Here is a 24,259-nt window from a genome sequence, read left to right as displayed (position 1 = left end):
AAAATAGCTGGTAAAAGACAAAATGAAAGTGTGAAATAAAGTTTTAATTTATTTTTATCAAATCATTGGGGGTTAAGGACAGAATTAAATTGTTATCTCTATTTCGAACCAACGTTGCCACTCCATTTCAAGTAAAAACAGTATGATTTATTGATATAATCCATTCATTTTTTAGACTTCTCTGATAACCTTCTATTAATCTTTGTCTGTTTCCAGACTCTTTAAGGAACTTGGCTTTAAAGGCTTAATGAAATTATGCTTTTTACCCCGAAGAAGACCTGATGCAGAGGGTTTTAAACACACTGGAAAAGATAAAACTTTATTTCTCCCTGTCGTGACAATACAAAGTCAACAAGTGCAATAACAATCCAACTGAAAACGGTACTGATCATTCTATCTAGTAGTAAATACATAGACAGAACGTGGTGCACATTATCATCACCACCACACCCAAAAAGTGAGGTATCAACCACTACAAAGCTTCTGTGTACAGGTGGGTATTCAACTGTAAGGCAACTGTTACCATGACAACCTGGAGAGACTGAAACAGATGTGTGCTCGCTTCTTCCCACCGTTTTTTATTTGTGTTTTTTATTGTTATTTATTTATTTTTTTTGGGAAGAGGGTTGAGCTGATACGATTTACAGTACCACATCACATCAGGCCAGAGTCAAGACTGTTTTCAAACAAAACAGAAAACATCACAAAACCAAGTTGTAACATTTTGAGAAATGGGGGAAAGAATCAATTTTTGACCCTGCTACTGCTTGTCAGAGGCAAAATTAGTTTTTCTTCTTCCCTGGGTGTGACTATTACTTTATTGGTGATAAGAACAAACCTTTGCTTTATTACAGGTCAGAGCACACAGCATAGAGCCCTGAAAAGCGACATGTTCTCTAGCATAGCAGATCTCTCCCGCTTATCCAGCATTAGGAACTAATTAATCTTCTTTGTACTGCTGCATCTGTTAAAAACTTCTCCCTGTTTGCTGCTGCTGTTCACACTCTGGGAATAAAGAGGCAGCTACAGAAAGAGACTGCAATTTAGAACAATTGCTGAACCCTTGGCCAATTATTCCATTTGGACACATCCTATTTCTCTGCCCCTGAAAGCACGAACCTGCTGGGGCACACACGCAATTAAACTTTAGCCACTGAAATGGGAATTAACTTGCTCTAACAACTCAGCAAATGTGAATATTATTGCTGATAACTGAGGGTGACGCCTGCAGGCCCCGTTAACAACGCATGAGCAGAGTTCTGTTCAGAGGGTCCACTCGGACTTGATGAAACAGGGAGGTAAAATATGATGGCAAGACCGCAAGTCTCATGCCTGGCTTATAGCCAACTCTGAACAATTAATGGTATCTCCCGTTAGCTTTCAGCAGGGATGTTAATGTTTGCACGGACCAGAGATTTTGTGCACACACAGGCTCGGCAGCTGCGAGACTAGCAGTTGCAGATGCAAGATTGGGAGCGATACCTCTCCCCTACCATGCCAACGTCTGTCCACCTGGTCTTCATATGCTGTCGCTCATATACAGTCTGGTACCAACAGCTGCTTTGTCTGTTTTAGCATTTTATGGATTACAGAGAATTTGTCTCAGTAGTTGATTAGGATTTGGGCATAAAGTAATACCTTTTTCCTTAACTGTGGTGATTTTAGAGCTTAAACAAACAGTCAATTCATTAATTCGTCCAACTCACTATTTGGTTGATCAATTTATGGTTTGGTCATTCTTTCAAGCAAGAATGACAAACAATTCCTTATTGTCAGCCTTGCAAATGTGATGATTTGCAGCTTCTCTATGGCCACTGTGATAGTTGAAAATCTTAAGACTTTGGACTGTTGGTCAGATAAAGCAAGTAAACAAGCATTTTCTCTATTTTCTGACACTTCAGAGACCTAACTATTGATTAAGAGAGATAATTTGCTCATTAATTGATAATTAAATTAATCTTTTGTTACAGCTCTACAGGATAGCAATTAGATAACGGAGCTTTTTTTTTAATTTTATTTTGTTTTTGTTTTTTTTTACAAATGTGAGGATTTTATCATATATATATATATATATATATATATATATATATATATATATATATATATATATATATGTAATACAACCAAAAATCCTTGGCTTTTGGACTGTTAGTTAAATCAAACAAGCAATTTCAATCCCTGACAAATAACAGGCAATTTTTTCTGTTTTCTGACATTTAAAGACCAAATGATTCATTGACTAATTGAGAAAATAACTGTCTGATAATGACAGTATTCATTAGTTGTAGCTCTAAAATTTTTCTTTAAAGAGTGATAATTGTTTTGACTTTTCCCTCTTAAAAAAGCTGACCCAGAAATTGTTGGAGACATTTTTCAATACGAGTTTATTATCCAGAAATACTCTAAATCCATTTCATCGACTTCACCTTCTTATTAAATGTAAACCGACCTGAAAGCTTTGCGATACACCTCAATGACTACCCTCCCAGTGCTCATTTGGCTGGCGCCTCTGACTTTTACATACCATGTCATCCTTCTGATTAAGCTACTGTACATTATTGCTGACAGTGAAAGGGGTTTTAATGGGTTTTTTACATTTTCTATTATGGCTAATCGCTTACAATTGTCTATTACCAATGTGGGATATAGAGGGCTCCTTATAAAGGAACCAAATGGAAATTCATTTGCATCATATTGCTAATGGAGCTGTTTTTCAGGCAGCTCCGGTAACGAGGAAGGGCAAACAAGTCGATGGATGAGGTTACCGAGGCAACTGTCTCGCACTAACTTTATAAGTAATGGTCTCAAATGGGTTTGTAGGCTCACAGCCAAGGATTAAGGTTATGTTTAACTTAGCATGAAGCTCTTTGCTATTGTGAAGGCATCCCTGATCCTCATTGATGTTTAGGGTGAATAACTTATTGAGAGTCAAGATCCCTTTTCTCAGCATCACTAAACCAAAAGAGAAATCTTGATGACCTAATGTAAAACCTTTAGATCTACAGCAGTTTATCTGTATGGCGTTGTGTCCTTCTTGGACACGTTACAATATAGAGAAATCCCTTGTTTTGCAGAAAGGAGACCTAAAACATATCATACAAGATACTGTTTTTTTTAACATGGCTGCAGAGACATTTTGTGTCTGCTTTCAGTAAGAAACAAAAACATTCTAGTCTACGTGAGATGCTCAGCATCGACCTAAGCTGTTACATGTTCCGAATGTTAACCACTCATATATTTCTCTGACTAGTTCACATAAATAAATCACCAAATAGATAACCCACAACTGTGTCTAACTGCTACTGAACACAAACTGACACAGCAGTGTAATAAACATTTTATATCTAGAAAGATGAGCTTCTTTTTTAAAAACAGGCAAGCCTCCTCGCTTGCGAGTACAGTTTATCCAGTTCAGCTCAGATCTGTTTGGGATACTCCAGGCCTTGGCAGCCGCTTCAGGGGATCACTGAACACCTGTGAGCAGTTGAATGTGTCGCTCCTCTGCTGTGGTAGCAGCAGTGCGGCCCTCTCTGTCTCCTGGCAGCCTTTGTTCAGTTAGGTTTCTAAATGCCATATCAGCCTGCTTCTGTCAGTCCATGGGTGTTTTGTGCTCATTGAAAAGGGGCAGTAGTCACTACTAACTACTACAGTATGGCTAGCCCACCACTGGTGTTTGTGTCTGTGGTGCAGAAAGGGGGCATCTGTGGGGCATCTCCTCTGTACCACATAAGGAAACAAGGTGTTGCTACTCTTCAGTTTGTCCACTCGCAGCTTCATTCTGTGTAGATAGAAATACAGATATTCAGCATTAGTTGTTATTCCTGAAAAAAAAACAATCTTATCACAAGGTCCACTTAACTGTTTTTTTAAAGGGACCATTCACCCCCCAAAACAACAACTGGTATTTATCAGTCTAGATTGTTTTGGTGTGAGTTGCAGATCATTGGAGATATCGGCCATATAGATGTCTGACTAGATGGCACTGAGCTTGTGGTGCTAATATCCACAGACCTTGTTGTAAGCAGTTTCGTATAGGAACTATTTTCTTTCCACGGAACTACATCCACAAACTGTATCCCTGTGCAAAGGAGAGCATTCATCTACTTTATGCTGTCCTCCTTAACTGAACCGTAATGTTAGCTAGCAGTAGATGCAGGCTTTGATCTGTGCTGTGATACGGTTGGCAGGTGCAGTTCGATAGAAAGAAAATAGTTCCTTCATAAAACTGCTCACAACAATATCTATGGACTATTTCGAATAACTGGGTCACGATTTCTGGAAAGAGATATTGCTGTTGAATTTTTCAATAGCTTATTTATTTAATTTTTTTTTTTTTTTGCTTTGAGCACCACAGACCAAGTGCTGTACTTCCATTATATTTGAGAGAAGGCAGACATCTCTACAGCTGGTACCTACAACTCACACCAAATCAATCTAGATCAATAAAAAGCACTACAGGCAAGAGGAAAAATATTTATATTTGATTTTGTGTTTCATACTCCTTTGGCATCAGATGCTGTGACCAGTTCCGTTCTGGTTTTTTTTTTATTACATTGGCTAAGTATAAAAGACACTGAATGAACAATGAAAACAGACAAGAGCAGCTAAACTATGAGCTAGAGGTCCTCTCAAGTCTGAAATGTTGGACCTGTGAAGCAGCAGAGGTCAGGTTATAGATACACATAAGATACATATCTAACCAATTTAATATGAAATATTAAAGTAATCATCATTAATAATATAAATCCTTTGCATATGCAGCTACTTTTCTAAAATCTCCAGCTTTGATTATGACATACCACATGATTAGAGCAGAGTAGGCTCAGGATATTAGAAATATTGACACACCGACCAGAGAACTGCGGCAGTAAAGCAAGACCCTAGCTGACCTGTGTGTAATTTGGACTAGGTTCATATCCGGTCTCTGTTCTTCAAACCAAAGAGGGCCCCTAAAATCTTATATCGCGAACACCAGACTAAAACTAGTCACGGCACTGAGTCAGAAGGGGTCAAAGGTTAGGGACTGAGAATCAGTGGACATCTGGAGAAAGATCAAGGGGGCTATTCACATCCAACCACAGGGACAATCTATTAACAATGATGGTTTATTTGTTATCGTAAAATGTGGTCGAGTGCTTCAGTAAACCAAGCAAATGAAGAACTAATGTTTTAGGATTGCATGTATATAGACATTTCAAAGATTGCATACAAACACAGTGAATACTATTAAAAAGAAATTAAGGGCATATCCTTGCTTTATCAGCTCCAAACTGCCTTACTAAAGCCCCGACTGCATGTCTGCATCATAAAATTCAAGTTGCCACATGAGTGGTTTGGAAAAAATCTTCTGGATCCTATTGAACAAAACGGACATGGTTTTTAGCTGCATGGCTGAAATTGTCTCAGATAACGATGTGTGTGCTTAATGATCCGCACTGATCTTTGTATAACAACATATTGGCTTGAAAATCAGCTGAAAGCCCGAAAACACAAAGACTAATAAAAACGTGGCAGCTTTGCTTTTCAAAAAGTAATCAGATTTACAGGAATATTTTACAAGTCTGTAATTCTTGTAAAGGCTTTCAGCTCACCCCCACCTCTATGAATCACATCCCACTCGTTTCTACCGCCCAAAATAACGCATTTTTGATGGGAAAATAAAAGTTTCCACTCAAAGGTTATTCTAATGCACTCTAGAGAAAATGCCTAAACTGCAAAGTAAATGTATGACAACATATCTAATAAAAGATCACAAACACAGCCCAAAAATAAAATTGCTGCCACCTCACTTGCTCGTAGCAATGCCAACAGTCATACTTCGACTTTCAAGGAGCTAAACCTATTCTCCTGCTCTTTCCTTTTAGCCTGCAGCAGAACTCTGTGCCTGGCCGCCTTTGTTGCATCTGTGATGTTAATTAACTCACACCACATGGAGGGTGTAGCTTTAATTGGACAAGGTCTTGGCATGCTGCTCCGTGGACAGACAGGCCAGGAATAATTTCATAATGTACAATTCTATTATTACCTCAGAAAGCCAACCACTGAGTTCAAAGATGGATGTGAATATGCAGGAGACACAGTTAGGCTTTGATCACACTCTGACAGAAAAAAAAAACAACTGGGGAAAAAAAAGATGTGAAATGCTGTTTCAGCTTCCTGAGTGGAGCTGAGTGTCATTTCCTCAGTAGACAGACTGGCAGGTGTTTGAGTGTTGGTGTTAGGGATGGTTACCTACGACCAAAGTGATGTAATAGACAGACAGAGCAGAGTTAAAGTGACTCTGTTTACTAGACTGGGTGATAACGCTGAGTCACCGAGGTCTGACTGTAAGAGGCAGCGTTACGATCACTGGTGAGTCAGGTATATGCTGAAAGTGGTGACAGATGCCACCTTGCATTGCCCGCTACATCCACGGCTTAAGCTCAGCTGGCCCAGAAAGCTACCAACCCTTGAGTGAGTGGGTGGTTACTGGCACGAGGTGCTGCTGTAGCTTGGTGCCAAGTGATTTATGAATCACCAAGAGACTCTTTGACGCTTTCTGGTCGATGTGCAGTGGCGCCATTTGATGTTGCCCAACATCTCAATTCTCCCACTTTTATCCGTGGCACTAGCTGATGCTCAGCACACATTAAACCAAGGTTGAATCATCCATCCATGTATCCGTAAGCTATACCCACTTATCCTTGAGGGTCACTGGGAAGGGGTGGCGGCTGATATTGGACAAGAGGTGGCTTATATCATGAACAGGTTGCATTTTTAACTGAGCCACTAAACATGAGCAAAGGAGCAGCTTATGTTTTATCTTGATTGCACAGCTATTTTTGCACAGTAAGTCTTGATCAGCTCTGACTAAAGACAAATTTATTTAAAATATGCAGTAAAGCCAGACTGAAATGACAGCAGGAGATCAGATGCTCCTGCAGTTCTGAGAGAGGAGAGTGTCAGAGTGGGCACGCTACACAAGGAATGTAAAATAGGTGATAATATAGGAGATTCTCACTCCTTCTCAGCTCCTTTTAAATTCTCCTTCTTTTGTCAAGATATCCAGATGATGCCGCTGCTCTCCAGTACCACTAATTGCTAAAGTGGACTACTGGGCAAAGAGGATTGGCAAAAACCGGGATCCTTGCCAAACTTGTAATGTCCTAATAGCCACAAGTGGACAACCAATCAGGGCTTTAATGCTGCTGAGCACTTTATGGTGATGGAGCAGGAGCTTCCAGGAACAGCTGAGTTTATTGCAGTTTAAGGGTTACACAAGAGCCCTGCTCGGATTTGTGATGTGAAAATGTTTTTTTCCTGAGGCAATGTCATAACTTAGTGCAGTGGTTCCCAGTAGTTTTCGCCTGATGTAACCCCGCAACCGTGTCAGATGAGCTCAAGTAGCCTCATTTAACCACCTGGCATGTTCCAAATGTGTTTATTTGAATGCATTTTAAACTGGATGTCATTTAAAGGAGTAGTAGGACATTTTGGGAAATATGCTCATTTGCTTTCTTGCTGAGAGTTATTTGAGATAATCAATGACACTCTCGTATCTGAATGGTAAATATACAGCTGGACCCAGCAGCTGCTTAGTTTAGCTTGGCTTTAAGATTGGCAAGGGGGAAACAGCTATCCTGGCTCTATCTCAAGGTGACAAAATCTGTCAACCAACACCTCTGCAGCTCACTAAGAAACTACTGATTATATTAAAGTGGTAACAGGTTCCAGTGTCAAAATAAGATTCTTGAAATTTTACCTCAGTGCTCCTGTGGTCTAGATTGTTTGGTGTAAGGTGGTTTTAAAACTCATGCAAATACTAATGTTAAATGACATGAAAGCACAGAATAAGAAGCAGCAAACCAGGAAGACTGTAAACATGGAGGGGAAACTGGGGAGACACAGGACCATGAACAAGTCTTGGTTCTCTTGGACTGTAGAAAATGGGTGGAGTAATGGAGTTAATTAGACTCTGTGGTCAAATCAGCATGTATCTTATTCACCAGCCATTCAACGATCTGATCTGATCTACCAATGATCACCTCTCATTCCCATGATCTCCTACCGTTAAAATAGTTCAGCTAACCAACAAAGGCTGGAAGCCAGTTGAGGCGACAAAATCCAAAGTGTAAAGTTTGTACACAAATACAGTGTCTTTATGGATTATACTGATGATGAATTTACAAAAATACTGTTGACACATGAAGCCTTTCTAGAGTTATATGTTTTTGCGGACATGAAAGGAACTGTTAAAATGTCTTATTTCTCAAAGGGAGTTTGGTGTAATATTTTCAACCAGGAGAAGGATGGGAAATAATTTCATGAGGAAGGTAGTTGTAGTCTTGCAAATAGTGATCTAGCAAGATCCCCATTTATTGTTAAAATCCTATAGTGTAAAACTAAAGTGTCCTTAGATGTGAAAGGGTGTGAGACTTAAGTCTTTAAAAAGGATTTTAAAAGTTTTCTAGTTTATTGGAGGCATTATCTGCAGCACGTGTTGTTCAGGTGTCTGACTTGGATTGGTGAGAGGTGTCTCCCATGCACTTGAAACAATAAATGTACTAAATTGTAATGCTACTTTTGTACGCTTATTTTCCTCCTAAACAAAAATATCAAACTGGCTGAGTAACCCCTGTGGTATAAATACTTATCAATCATTGTGTGGGTTGTTGCTGTCTTTAAGTGCCACATTACTCTGTGAGTAAACTCCCATCTGCTGTCATTTCCCTGCTCATAGAGAAACAATGCATTCTTCCCATCAAGTGACAATAAACCATAATGTCTGGCTTGGCAGACCTGTTGTTTTTCTCTCACCTGGATTGCACATCAGTTCGGGAAGAATGACACCAGTTATCTTTTTTAAAATTAGTACAAACTGGTCTGAGTACATGAAGATCTCAACAAAGGGTATCCATGGAGAGAAAGTAATAACAGTTTCCCAAGTCGCCCACACTGAACCCCCAGCAGATTTGCAGCAGTACCAGCCCGCTCATGTAGCAATATGGTAAACAATATTCCCACACGCTGAACGCCAAGCTGAACTTTCTCTGAAGAAAGAGATCTCCGCATGTAGAGAAATTATTTGATACTTTGACTTGCTGTGAAGATCGCTCCGCTGCACTGGTAACCATTTGTGCTGGATTCCTGAGTTGCTGTGCAACTGGGTTGTTTTTAGATGCTGCTGCGCCAGTTGTGGGACTTGACCCCATCTCTGTTTGTTTACATTTGGCTAACAGATGTTCCAACTAAGTGGACCCAGTTTTCTGAGCCATTACCCTGCATCTTCTCTGGGGATAAAGATCTGTACCCCCGCAAATAAACCATGGGCCATCTGATGACGCACTGTGTGGGCACCATCAGCTGTGGTGTACATACAGTATAAGCCGTGGTTACTTAACACATTTAACAAAACGTGTAAGTATTATCTGGATTGTTTCACTGTGTGAAACTGCAAACAGGCTATTCTAGTCTTGCCCCAGAAAGGGCTCGTGACTGAATTTTGCTCACAGCATCTGTCCCTTTTTTTTCTTACAGATGTGAGTGATTATCTCAGAATATTCGTAGCTGTTCTGTTTATTAAAATGCGGTTACACATTTCCCATCAGTCATCATCAGAATGAATTATCATGAACTTAACATGCTCTCGTTTTCTAGGCCCACTTATTCAATGAACATTTTGCTGTTTTGCAGTTCCAGACACCGTTTTTAGACATCCTCTGGCTTAAAGCTGGTGAGCTGCCAGTACAGGTCAACCTCATGAGTCTAGGATTGATGAGTCCTATCATATTGAACTGACTTCATGGCTAATGAGGAGGCTCCATGGGTATGTCCACTGTTAGTTAACCACGTTTCCAACAGCAACGCAGCCCCAGGATCCCTCTGCAGCATCCCAGTTCTGCTATCTATGGCTTGCACAGTCTACATTGCTTCTCAGAGTCATTTGTCAAACCTCTGCCCACATTAAATTATCATGACCCGAGAGAGATATCTACCTCTAGGAAGACACTCTGAGCCCCAGTCAGACAGATAGGGTGCACAGTGTCGGACACGGAGAACCACATAAAATATTGACTGCACAAAAATGTAGGTTTGTTCAGACTGTGCTCTACGATTGTGTAGCTATTTCACTAAAGTCTGAGCAACGTCTGCCAAGTTCCCTGCGGCTGTTGTGTGTTACAGCTCACTCCTGGCATTATAATTCAACTTGTATGTTTTAACAACAGGCACACACAGCCTGACACACCTTGAGACTCCTGTGACTGCTCTCAAGGGTAATAAAAAGATAAACTGAAAGGACAGCAGATGGTGTTTTGCCACAGAAACTCCATGAAAGGTCTCTAATGTGACTCAAAGTTGACTCAAATCATAGTTAGGGGCCTCTGGCGGGCAGTGCAGCTCTCATATTATTCTGTTCTTTTCTTCTCATTAATAAAGACAGTTCCCTAACGAGCTGGTCAGACTTAAAACCCAGATTTCTTATTTAAAAAGAGGTTGATGTTGAGACAGAGTGTAGTTATTTTGAGATAAAAGACAAATACAGATCAGATGCTTTGCAGAAAATTATCCATTAGTGGGCTAGAGAGCAGAATTCGTAAAATATTGATAAAGTCTGTATTCCTTAGTCAGTGGGAAGCCACATATTGAAATGACTGAATTCTTTACCAGTGAGTTGCTATGAGTCTGACAGGAGCAGAGTTGGCAATATCATTGGTAGGCAGTCATCGTGTGTGTATCTTTGTGTGCACACTGCCTTCTTAATAAGGAATTCAAGTAAACGGGGAGCCTGATGTTTGAGCTTCCTCCCTGTTGGCTAGGGAAAACTATGCTAGAAATGCTCTAATTTGTCCTGCTAGACACACTGCTTCCCTGCCATGTTGCTCTCGCTATATAACAAAACACTGACGACGAAGAAAAACAGACAGACAGGAAAATGAGACACAAGAGAACCTCTGTTTAAAAAGAAATGAAGTAAACGAATGTTTCTTAAAGGGACATTCGAATTTCTTTCCAAGGATCTGTTACAGTTTTCCAAACAACAGCATGAGTCTTTGAACTGTGATAAGCTTATTAGAGTAGAACAAATCATATTTGTGATAGTCAGCACAGGGTTATGTAACAACTCTTATGGTATGGGTATCCTTTTGGGGGTCTCAAGTTTTTCTAAATTTCTTTCTTGATGGTCTTAAAGAACTTTAGCAGATATTAACCACATTTATTTTACTGGAAACTGCTTATTTCATTGATGATACATGAATATTATACATCAGGTGGGTTATGTGTTGAAAGCAGTGATGTTGTACAGCAGATCTGATATAAGCATTGGCTTTTTTGCTTCAGGGTTGTGCGACATGTTTTAATTCTGACAAACTTGCATTATAAGTCACGCTGGTCTGCAACTCACACTATGTGCATTCTCAAAGGTAGAAATAGCTTTGCTAAATTAATAGTAGCACTGAGCTGAGATAACACAACAACATAAAAATAGTTTATATTAACTGAATTCAATGGTGTTAAGACACAGCCTACCTTGAAGACACTGGAGCAGGGTAACAACCAATGAGACAAAGGCTGTTCATGTTTGTTCTGAAACTTTATAACATATTTCACTTGATGTTTATCTTGTGTACTTAATTTTGTAATTCTGTTTTTGGAGTATGTCTACATCTGAAGTTAGAGAGTGTCTTATGTCTTGCCTGGGTCCAGACTTTTGAATCCACCCACTCCTCCAAATTTGAGGTGACTGAAAGGTCTGGCATAGAGTGCTCCAGGGGTGACGTTTTTTTCTGTACGCCAACGCAGAAGTTAGTGTTGCTCTGATTCCCTTGTCAAGCCAATGCCTATGGAATTTTTCCATTGGATTTTGGATTATTGCAGAAAATAGGCTCTGTGGCAAACAGACATTTATAATACACATCGTGTTTAACATTTTGTCAAGCAAGATAATCTTCACAAATGAACACCACGATCATGATTTCTGAAGCCTAACTGCAGTCGCCTAACTGGGTGCGATACAAAAGAGGAAACATTAGATGGTTTTAGTTTTTACCAATGAAGATGTCCTAACCTACTCTGTGCGTCAGCGAACAGGCAAAGCGAGGTATTGCTTGCTTAAATAAAATGCTATGGCACGTTATGGCTATTTTTTGCAAAGCTTTGTGCACCTCCAACCTGTTTTCAGAGCAATAAGAAGCCTTTATATGGGCTCATTCAGGGCTCAATAGGCTTCCCAAATATTGTTGTTGCTTGTCGTATATTTAGCTGTATATCTGTTTATTTATTGCAATCCATCTGCCAGAGTTCCTTCACTCGCTGCATGTTAGCAAGAGGTGTTAGTGTTGGCTTAAAATAACATTATATTCTAGCAGATACATGGGTCTCTAGTGACTGGTTAGGGAAAATCCCCTCGCCCATAGAAATAAGTTTGAGTGGACGCAATGTCAGACTGAAGATGGAAACGAAATGTTATGAGTTGACGGGGTTTTTTTTTTTTTTTCTGTAAGGCTATTTTGGGGCATATTTTTGCCTTTAATGATAGGACAGCTGTAGATAGACAGGAGAGGTGGAAGAGAGAAGGGGATGTAATGCAGGAAAAGGCCGTGGAGAGGAATCGAACTCAGGTCGCTGCAAAGGACTCAGCCTCTATGGGCTGCACACTCAGGGTTCAACGCTAAGGTTTTTTTTCACTTGCCCAGTCGGGCAAGTTGGTCAGAGATCTACTTGCCCGAAGTCAGTTTTTACTTGCCCTATAAAAACTGTTTAATTTAAGCGGCTATCAAATAACAAAGACTGCAGTTATTTTTATGTTATGTAATCTTTATTCACACTGTATTTATTAATTAAAACAACATACATCATGTATTGTAGCTTAATTCTTACACAAAAATGACAGTGTCAGGGCTTAAAGTGAAAAATTTGTCAATCGTTCTCCATCTATAATTTTGCACCCTACTTGAGCCATGCCCACCTCTATTTATTTTTCACCCCTCTCTCCAGTTCTGCTGTATTAACACCGGGTTTAATATATTTTGCTTCCATCTCTCTGCCCTGCTCTACTCTACTTCAACGCTACTTAGCTCTCTCTCTCTACTCTACCAGTAGACTACCACATCCACCTGTTGCACAAAACGCACACAGCAGTGTTTCCCCTAGGATGGAGTTGTAGCAGCGAAGGTGAAGCACACGCATGAAAAATAATTTTCACATGCGTGAAACTTTTTTGTATGCTTGCAAAGCACAGCCTGCTGGGATGTTTCTGTGTATCTGCTGGCACCAGAAGGGCTCTTTAGGACTAAGTACATACAGTACATGTATGCACAGTAATGAGCAGGTGAAATGTCTGTCTAGCTTACATATGAGGTGTCTCAAGATTTAGGAACATACAATTTTATTGAATATAATAAATAGTGCTGCACGATTTGAAAAAAAATGTGCGATTGCGATTATGGTGGACAATATTGCGATTTGCGATTGCGATTACAATATAATTACAATAAAATATAATAAATAAATGGTATCATGAGTCTTTTTTGCTTGATTCAATGTTTCCCCTACATTATATTAGGGGGGCAATGACCTGACATAGTTATTATTATGGACAGACAGTGTGTCAATGCCCATCAGCAGACTGAGCACAGTCAAACACGCTGCTCACACAGCAGCGCAGCACATCTGCAGATGAAAATTAGCCTGTATGGCTAAATTTGGCAAATTTACGTGACTTAAATGATTATGTTAATTAATGTGCACTGTCCCTTCTTAAATAAAATAAACATAAACACAAACTGTACACACAGCGGAGCGAGCCTGTGTTGCGTTCAGGCGTTGTCACGTAAATGACAAATTCCAGCACGCCATAGCACAACACAGCAGCATGTCAAGTGGGCTGAAACAGAGCAAAATTGCTCAATTTTTCATTTGTTATGGAGTCCATGATTTCCCTGTGACACTTACAAATGTTTGCTTAATTGTGCTTGGATGTTGTTTTATGAGGCTCTGGCGGCTTTCAGTTGTCTCTTTGTCTTTAACGTTACACGGCTCAGCTTTCTCTCGCATGCACTCTTCCTACTTTTCCCTGTGCTGTCTCAAGTGTTGTTATAGAGTGGTCGTGTTGCTGCGGGACGTGGCGACTTTAACTTTTAAACTTTTAACACAGCACGTCTTTCAGGTACGGCGACGTTGGACAGAAAGACATGCTGTGTAAACGTTTAAAAGTTAAAGTTGCCACGTCCCGTCTCAAGTGCTGATATAGATTGGTCGTGTTGCCGCGGGACGTGGCGACTTTAACTTTTACACTTACACAGCACGTCTTTCTGTTCAACGTCGCCGTACCTGAATCCAAAGTATCGCCATGTAACAGACGTTTTTCTCGCCACTAACTCAGCCTGTTCTTGGTCGAGCTCATGCTCTTCTTCAGCGTCTGTGTTGGTCACTGCTGCACGCACCAGGATAGCTTGTGGGCGTGATGTCAACAAACTCCACACACTACAGGAGAGGCAGTCACGTTCACAGGCACACACGTTAACATTTATTTAGCCTACAATAAATCGCAAATCGCAGCCTTTTATGCGGTTATGTAATAGCACAGCCTGACATCGCGATTGCAATTGCAATTAGATTAATCGTGCAGCACTGATAATAAAGTAAAAAGTCACTTGACATGCTGCTGGATGTTGGAAGTTGTTATTTATTTACGTGACAACGCCTGAACGCACCACAAGCTCAGCATGAGTGCCGTACTGAGCTGCTGTGCGAGCAGCATGTTTGTCTGTGCATAACAGCAGTCTGTTGGTGGTTATTTACACACTGTCCATTTCAATAACTTTGTTAGCTGACAAACTGCACCAGGCTCGGGGTCAGGTTTGGTCAGGAAAATGCGGCCTGAGCCGCTCTAGCGTGCTCACCTGTGTGTGTAGCGGAACTCCGCCGTGCGCCTGCATCAGAGCAGAAGAGCACGTTTTAAAATACATTTATTTTATCAATTAGTTATTAACTTTTACTATTTTTAGCAACTTGCCCGATCGGGCAAGTGAGGTTGTTAGTTTACATGCCAGACCGCGAGTTTTACTTGCCCCGGGCAATCGGGCAATCCTTATTGTTGAGCCCTGACACTCTACCAAACAAGTTGTTCTGTCTGATATCAGGCAGTCATATGTCCTGTGCTGGCTGAGAAAATGTTGTTTTGGGCAGTCTAAATAAAATGGACCATAATCACTCAAAATATAGCTACATCATCAGATTGTCTATTTAACTGATCTCCACTAAAATCCAAATGGTCGTTTCCAGCTACCAGACTGTTATGTATAAATGATTATTTGCATGCAGCCAACGCTCCCATGGAGATATTTCCATGAAGACACCAGCTGTGGTTAGCCAGGTGATTTGTGATGTAAATCTTAGCTCACGATTTGCTGATTCTTGCAGCTTTACAGTAGACATGCGTGCCAAACTGCGGGTTGGCAGTCGTCATGTGACAGACTGTGACTCACCATGCAGTGGATGTGTTGTAGGGCAGGAGTGTGGGGCTGTGGCTCTCCCCTCTGAGGCTGTGTCTGGGTTGGTAGTGGCTGGGGACCATGGGCTGGGCTTGAGCCTGGGCTTCGCTCTCGTCTGGCATGGACCTTTGCCACTGACTCCGAGCCTTCTTCAGCCAGCGTCCTCCAAGACCCCATTTCTCCAGGTAGACCCGGCACAGCTCGTAGTTTATGGCTGAGTAGTAGAGAAAGTCCAGCGCCAGCAGCACCATGACGAAGAAGCCGTAGATCCACACACCAACCAGGGCTGTGTAATTACTGCGGGAGGGACAGACTGGGAGTATTAGCACAGCGTAATCTGGGAAAGATGATGATAAACACTCACATGCTCAGAGCTACCCTTCAGCTGGGCCCTTAAATCCCAATAGCTGTGATAGAGCTGCCAGGTGTGACTGTTTGCTGTTCATGTGGCAAGACCAAGGCATTCATCAAATCCTCCCTTGGTAAAAACTAGCTAAATAAACAAATGAATTACTAAAAAACCCTCCATCTGTTCCATTTGCTGCTTTTTTAAATACTGCCTCTTAAATTGGACAAAGAATTTCATTAGTACAAGACACTTTTTAATCCATCTCATACTGGCTCCTCTGTGGTGCCTCTGAAAAAAATCAGTGCTCCTACTTTTAACCTCTCATAAATTTTGTCATGTATTACATGATCCAGCTGGATTTATGTTGCACGTTTGAACTTTGTTTTAGTTCACCCACATCCAAAAAGTACAGCAAGGTAAATGTGCTGAAATAGTTTCCTGAGAAATTTGAGAGGCAGCATTTTGCTATAGCAGCCAGGGATACTAAATATCTGGATGTGATGTCTCTGTTTCAATAGTGCTGAGGACATTTAGCTGAGGAATATAACAAAAATTGAAAGTCATTCAGTACTATTAGGATGCTTCTGTTGTACAAGATTAAATACTATAATTTTGACTCCGAGAGACAGAGATGACACAGGATATTACTCTGAAATAGGAATGTAATTGGAGGGAAACCCATCTTTTTTCTACACTTTGCAATTTGTTTGACTGCACTGAGAGAAGGCCTTACAAAAAGTGATGTCCAAGTGCTTCAAGTTCACTTAATCAAGTGAATCCACTTCTGTCTGAAAACGATGTGGCCTTGGGATATTTATCTGAATAAATGACTTTAAAAATGACGATCTGTGCTGCTCGAAAGAGCACTACGGCTGGCAAATGCCACTCCTGCACTTAAATCTAAACGTATCTTTAACTGCATTTGGCTCTCTTCACCTCTGTGTCCGAGACATTTAACTATAATTTAGTTTGTATGTCTACTCGGGTAATTTGAGGGGTCAACAGGCTATATTTCAGTCAACCTTAGGATAAGCAAACAAGAATATGTGCACAGTCTTTGGTGGGATCGATCATGACCACACAACTAAAACTAATGTTATTCATTATTTAACACAACTTCCTCAGAGAGGGAAAGCAGAAGCAATTGATTATCTGTCAGAGGTTTCTAGCTGCTTCTGTTGCTTTTTTAAAATGCTATTCTCAGATGACTCTTCCACTCTGAATCTATTTCGATTCTGCATCATTTCACCTACTCTGTAACTACACGGAGAGCTATATGCTATAAAGCACTGACTCGTGAACACCTCAGACGAAAAACACCTTCACTTTTACCTTGAACTGAAGTAAATCTCAAACTATAATGCCATTTTCTCCACGCAGTGTGAGTACAGAGCAGAATTACGGCCAGTTTATCTCGCTTGGCCAGTGGTAAATATCATACCCGCAGTCCTATTGCCCATGTGAACCAGGATGAAAGAGTGGCCCAATAGGCCATCTGACGCTAAATGAAATATCATGACTTGCTGCAGGGCAGTCTGAACCACCCGAGACAGAGGCATGCTGGGAGGGCATTAGTACAGAGAGCTGAGAGCTCCCACAGAACAACAAGCTCATTTTTCTGTGTCCTGCATGCTTAAATCTGTTTATCCTGCAACGAATACATGTGTCGTCAAGTTGTATTTGTCCACTGTGACAATATATTGACATATTTTGGCAAGTGTAGTGTAGTTTACCATTAATAATACTACAAAGTACTCCAAGTCTTGCATGGATATCTGTACTACTGTATGATAGGATACCATAGTGATGCTTGATATAATAGCCTGCACTTAACACCAGCCTTTGTGAGCTATCGTGTGGAGGCGTCCCACTCACTACACACCAATTGCTTTCAGCATCTGCTCTTCTCTGTGGTGGTTCTGAATGCCTCTGTAGGTGTGGATCAATGTCAACGAACCCTCTGAGTAAGAGGCAAACGGTGTCAATGAGTGCGATACTGTCGAGGGAGCGAAGCATTTGTGAGCAAGCAGACTATAACAGGCTTTTTTTTTCATCTGATCTGAGGAAATGTCATGTCTGAAACCTTTTGTTCCGCCATAGCTGTTCCCATAAAACTGTACTCAGGATTCAGCACAACTTATTTTTTCTCTAATTATCTCCACCAAGTCATGGAGGTGATGCTTTGGTCCTGTTTGTTTGGGGTTTGCAGAATAACTCAGAAACTACACCACAGATTTCAATGTAATTTGGTGAGAAGTTCCATCATGGGACAAAGAAGAACTGAGAAGCTTTTCATGTGGATGTCACCACAGTGTGGCCACTAAAAAAAACACCTAATATTATGGCTTATTACTCCTAAACCAAGTGACTTAGAGGTAAATATTCTGCTTTATTCTTGCTAGGACTGCAACTAACGATTATTCTCATTATTGGTTAATTGGCTGATTATTTTCTAGATTAATTAATTGGTCTTTCGATCAATAAAATGTCAGGAAAAAGTTTCTCAAAGTCCAAGTTTATGTCTTTAAATGTCTTGTTTTGTCATGTTTAATTTCATATGATTTAAAACAGTGTAAAGCCTCTTTCACACAGCGTGATTTTTGCGGTGCCCACCGCAGGGTAGGGCGCAGAGCAATCGGAGAGCAAGGCACACAAAACAGGATTTGGGGGAGTACAGGCTCGTTCAGGAGCTACAGCTCCATGGTGACCGCTTCCGGGTCTACTTCAGACTCTTCTCTGCTATTGGACGTGCCGAGGTGTCGTCACAGTGTGTTGCGGTGAAATTAAAAAATTTTCAATTCGAGCGCAGCACATACACAACGAATGGGTTCGTTGGCGGAGGTCTGTGCTTTGCGCGCTCTGTGTGAAAAGGGCTTAAAGCAGGAACATCTCCATATTTGAGAGGCTTAAAACAGCATTTACTGCCATTATTTTAAATGTAAATTTAAGTTAACAATTTATCAGTTTACAAATAGTTAGAGATTATTTTTCTGTTGATCGACTAATCGAACAGTCGACTAATCATTGCAGCTCTAATTCCTGCATTAATTTACAGCTGAAATGATAAGTAGATCAATAAGGTAATAACTATAAATCAAACATTCTCTACACCCTCGGCCCATAGGCCTGTGAAGCCCTTTTTATAATCCATCCATGGATTTATTTGTTCTCCAACATCAACATAACTGACTGTCCATCATTGTGTGTATTTTGATACAGATCCAGATGCAGACTGAAAATTGCTAAACATTTTCTTTTCTTAGAGAAATAAATTTTGAGCAGCAGTCTTGGCAACGCTTTGCAATCCTTGAGGGCTTTTTGGGTCACAACAGCTGTGGTTACATGGACAATAATCTGACTGAAATAATTCTGATTAGAGATTCTTAACTGTTTATAAGGACGGCAAATAAAGGGATCCAACAAGATGTGCGTTTGCATGCCCTAAAGCACTTAATCAGAATGTACCTTTTTTTAAATGTGCAAAGTGGTTCTGCTCATTGTCAAGTGTCCTATTTTTTGTAAATATAACCGAAGAATAAGAAGTTTTTTTCCCCAAAACTTTATTGTGAAAATTGAATTCATTCTACATATTAAATAAAGAAGGAGAAGATAGGGTTTTGCCTGTTTATACAAGTTAGTAGTAAACGCAAGTGTAACCCCCTGTAGCTTCAAACTACAGATGTCCCCTAAACACGTCACATGCAGACTATTGATGGACACTAGAATTTACCCCCCCCCCCCACGCAGGTTAGTAAAGAGGTCAAAAAGGCAGAAATGGCAGTTTGATTATTGTTATTTTGTTGTACTTACTTATGTGCATAACCGTCTGAGTCGGTGGTGAGGTTTATCTGCATGACCATTTGGAACTCAGTCTCATTGCAGCAGTATTTGAAGCCGGTGTTGTTGTTGTGGTGGCAGCAATACATGTAGGTCTTGTTGGTGTCTGTGAGTCGTGGGCAGTGAAAGCCGAAATGGTAACGCCCCTTGTTGTCGGAGTAGGGTTCACACACTCGGTAATGAGCTGAGAGGGCTGCAGTTTAGGAGAAGACAAAGATTTGGATGTAAAATTGACTCAGAAATGTCAGACAGGAGGTATTTTAGTACAGCAGGAAACAGAGACTATCAGTGAAATGTGACTCGTGACCTTTAAGGCAGAGTTTGTGTTAGTCTCTCTATTTTGAAAAATGATAACCATTTTTTAGACTTATAGATTATTGACTGCAGAAAGTGCCTGTAATAATAATGATGTAGGACAAGGAACATACAAGCTAAACAGTGAGATAAGAGAAATCACATTAAGCATAGAGGTCCTGAAGGCAAAAGGTCAGTCACCTTTATTCTTAAAGGAGGACAAGAAATATTGAGTAAATCTAATCTGTTAGGTCATTACGCAAACATACAACAAACGTGCTCCTTAGGCTGGTTACAGAATATGTTAAGTCAGAATAATATTTTTTCTCCACATTTCTATGTGAACTGATCTCAAATGAAAGAAACACCAGTCTCTTTATATGTTCCTTTAAAGCTTAAGTGACCCAAGTTTTATTATGGAATAATGCAAACATGTGTGATACAAACAGCACTGCATATTTGCATTCATCTGTAGCTGCACTTTCAAGTCCCTGCAGCTTTAGGAGATAAAACTGCATCCTCGCTGCCACAAAGGGAAAAAAATATACAGTACAGGCCAAAAGTTTGGACACACCTTCTCATTCAATGCGTTTTCTTTATTTTCATGACTATTTACATTGTAGATACTCACTGAAGGCATCAAAACTATGAATGAACACATGTGGAGTTATGTACTTAACAAAAAAAAGGAGAAATAACTGAAAACATGTTTTATATTCTAGTTTCTTCAAAATAGCCACCCTTTGCTCTGATTACTGCTTTGCACACTCTTGGCATTCTCTCCATGAGCTTCAAGAGGTAGTCACCTGAAATGGTTTCCACTTCACAGGTGTGCCTTATCAGGGTTAATTAGTGGAATTTCTTGCTTTATCAATGGGGTTGGGACCATCAGTTGTGTTGTGCAGAAGTCAGGTTAATACACAGCCGACAGCCCTATTGGACAACTGTTAAAATTCATATTATGGCAAGAACCAATCGGCTAACTAAAGAAAAACGAGTGGCCATCATTACTTTAAGAAATGAAGGTCAGTCAGTCCGGAAAATTGCAAAAACTTTAAATGTGTCCCCAAGTGGAGTCGCAAAAACCATCAAGCGCTACAACGAAACTGGCACACATGAGCACCGACCCAGGAAAGGAAGACCAAGAGTCACCTCTGCTTCTGAGGATAAGTTCATCCGAGTCACCAGCCTCAGAAATCGCAAGTTAACAGCAGCTCAGATCAGAGACCAGATGAATGCCACACAGAGTTCTAGCAGCAGACCCATCTCTAGAACAACTGTTAAGAGGAGACTGCGCGAATCAGGCCTTCGTGGTCAAATAGCTGCTAGGAAACCACTGCTAAGGAGAGGCAACAAGCAGAAGAGATTTGTTTGGGCCAAGAAACACAAGGAATGGACATTAGACCAGTGGAAATCTGTGCTTTGGTCTGATGAGTCCAAATTTGAGATCTTTGGTTCCAACCGCCGTGTCTTTGTGAGACGCAGAAAAGGTGAACGGATGGATTCCACATGCCTGGTTCCCACTGTGAAGCATGGAGGAGGAGGTGTGATGGTGTGGGGGTGTTTTGCTGGTGACACTGTTGGGGATTTATTCAAAATTGAAGGCACACTGAACCAGCATGGCTACCACAGCATCCTGCAGCGACATGCCATCCCATCCGGTTTGCGTTTAGTTGGACGATCATTTATTTTTCAACAGGACAATGACCCCAAACACACCTCCAGGCTGTGTAAGGGCTATTTGACCAAGAAGGAGAGTGATGGAGTGCTGCGGCAGATGACCTGGCCTCCACAGTCACCGGACCTGAACCCAATTGAGATGGTTTGGGGTGAGCTGGACCGCAGAGTGAAGGCAAAGGGGCCAACAAGTGCTAAACACCTCTGGGAACTCCTTCAAGACTGTTGGAAAACCATTTCAGGTGACTACCTCTTGAAGCTCATCGAGAGAATGCCAAGAGTGTGCAAAGCAGTAATCAGAGCAAAGGGTGGCTATTTTGAAGAAACTAGAATATAACATGTTTTCAGTTATTTCACCTTTTTTTGTTAAGTACATAACTCCACATGTGTTCATTCATAGTTTTGATGCCTTCAGTGAGAATCTACAATGTAAATAGTCATGAAAATAGAGAAAACGCATTGAATGAGAAGGTGTGTCCAAAATTTTGGCCTGTACTGTATATTGTTTTTGTTATAGAATCTGGCAACCAATAAACTTATGCTTGAAAATGAAATCACAGGAATCTACTTTTTTACTGCAATCTGTCAGAGACACGAACCAGATATGATTAGTGTCAGTTTACGGGGATGATGATAGTTAATACATATCACAATGGACCAGGACAATCCCAAAAGCTCAATACCTTCAAAACCAATGAGTATCAACATTTAAGCATCCTTTCACTTTGTGTTATTAGTAATAAGACTAAGAATGAATGCTCCAGTTTGCCTGGAGATAGACTCATGCGTTTTGATATACAATAGAAACTTTTGTACCCTTTATTTAATCAGGCAAGCCTCCTTGAAATTACAGTGTTCTGACCAAGACAGGCAACAATTACAGCAAAAACAACACATGATAGAAAACACAAAATATGCCACAAATGAGAGTTAAATAGAAATGTGATTATTGGAGTTGTTCTTATACCAGTACCAGTATATCAGAAATGTCTCAGATACTGCCTAAAATACTTGATTGGGTGAGTACACAAGCCTATGCACCAATCTGATACCACGTAATTGTTGATAAACTTTAAAGTAGTTTTACACCCAGATAAAACAGCTGGTTGCCTGGATATCGATTGCACACCTCTCTAAAACGGTAGCATACACATTACACTGTGCAGTCATTGGCAACTACTTTTAGGGTGGGGAGGAATAATTCATATATAGTCAAAAGTGTAACGTTGGCTATTCGCAAAATGTTAAAATAGATAATAAAAGAAAGTGCTATGGTGCTCATTCTATGTATGTTTTACAAAGGGTTGAGCCCTGCTGTACAACAATGATAGCAATCATTTTATATCCATAAGGGGTTAGTATACAGCTGTTGCATTTGTTATCAACGCAATGGTATCAGATTGGTACCTGGTACTGGCTGATACGCAAGTTCAAGAATCAGATTTGATATCAGGAAGAAAAAAGTGGTATCAGAACATCTTTAGTGATTATTTTTTTGGTTGTCATCCTAGAAACAACTTCAATAGCACATTTAAACAACCCAAGAGTTACGTAAAATCGTAACAATAAAGATCAATCTAAAACAAGAACTTCAAGAGGCTAACACATCAAGATCCTTAAATACTCCTAAACATTGGCAGACAGGATTGTGACCAATATATGTACCAGTTAAAAAGTAAACCTGTCTGCTCTCTCTCTGATGGCCCAGAGTATATAGTGGTGACAATGTTTCTAAATTACCGTAAACATATTTTTGGCATTTCTTTACTGCAAGAATGATGCAATGTGCTGATTAAATTTTTGGGTGCCAGAAAAGCTAAATTCGGACGATGATATCAGCCATGCTGATGTGCCAATGTGGCTCTATTTATGTTTGTCATTTTCTAACTCTGTAATAAATAAAACCTCTTTGATTTCCTTCTGCTTGATCACTCTCAGTCTAAATTAAATTATGCAATCTCATGTGAAGTGTATCCAGATTAGTTTCATTGTAAGTGATTTGTCTTTATCTTGTGTGTTTCCTTTCATCAGCGTAGCCTAAAAATCTGGCAGTAAAAGTGTTGTTGCTGTGATTTAGTTCAAGGTCCACTTATGCTGCGGGGTGATAGAAGTCTTTCAGTAATCTCAGGCAGGGACAGATCAGCATTTGAAAGGAGAGAGCTCTTTCAGGTTATAATGAGCTCGGTGTGGCCAGCCATCTTCCCTTCGACAACCCGTAGCAGGAGAGGGGGTGAAATGAAGCGGTGCTGAAGGACACAGTAGGATTAGAAGTGACGGGTGGTTTATATAGTGAGAGGAAACTCTTCATTTGACCTTTGCATTGACTGAACAAGTTTGTGAATCCGTGAAATGGCTCTTCAGCCAGCTCATGTTATTTATATCCCATAATCCTTGCACGTAAAGGAGGGGTCAGCCGATTGTAGTTAAATGACCTGGCAGTAAGGAAACAGACGGCCTCAACATCGGAAGTGGACCATAAAGTCCTCTAACGATGCACAACTTAAAGGTTTTTGAGTTTAGGGGAAGTCTCTGGCTTCTCAAATGAATAACAGCTGGTTGTGGAAACCCTACAGTTGTAAACAGCCACCTGCTTAATTTCATTAACACCTCTTGAAATGTAGGATACAGT

The 24,259-nt window shown here is 40.4% G+C and overlaps 1 protein-coding gene across 2 annotated transcripts in view; it reads right to left on the bottom strand.

Annotated features, from left to right (window-relative positions):
• Positions 1-2,080: 2,080 nt before the first annotated feature.
• shisal1b (shisa like 1b) overlaps positions 2,081-24,259 on the bottom strand; it is a 48,220-nt gene continuing 26,041 nt past the window's right edge. Inside the window, exons 3-5 of one of the 2 annotated variants that reach the window (XM_049573294.1) lie at positions 19,633-19,852; positions 15,468-15,770; positions 2,081-3,778 (exon numbers count right to left, since the gene is read on the bottom strand). In XM_049573294.1, coding sequence (XP_049429251.1) covers position 3,778; positions 15,468-15,770; positions 19,633-19,852 — 524 coding nt within the window. In that variant the 3' untranslated portion in view covers positions 2,081-3,777. Of the gene's footprint in view, positions 3,779-15,463; positions 15,771-19,632; positions 19,853-24,259 lie in introns of those variants that run through there. The other variant, XM_049573293.1, reaches the window with a different exon arrangement.

The sequence above is a fragment of the Epinephelus fuscoguttatus genome, linkage group LG4, assembly GCF_011397635.1.
Source record: "Epinephelus fuscoguttatus linkage group LG4, E.fuscoguttatus.final_Chr_v1".
NCBI classification, from domain to species: Eukaryota; Metazoa; Chordata; class Actinopteri; order Perciformes; family Serranidae; genus Epinephelus; species Epinephelus fuscoguttatus.
The sequence above is the reverse complement of the archived record's forward strand: the minus strand, read 5'-3'. Positions and strand labels throughout refer to the sequence as shown.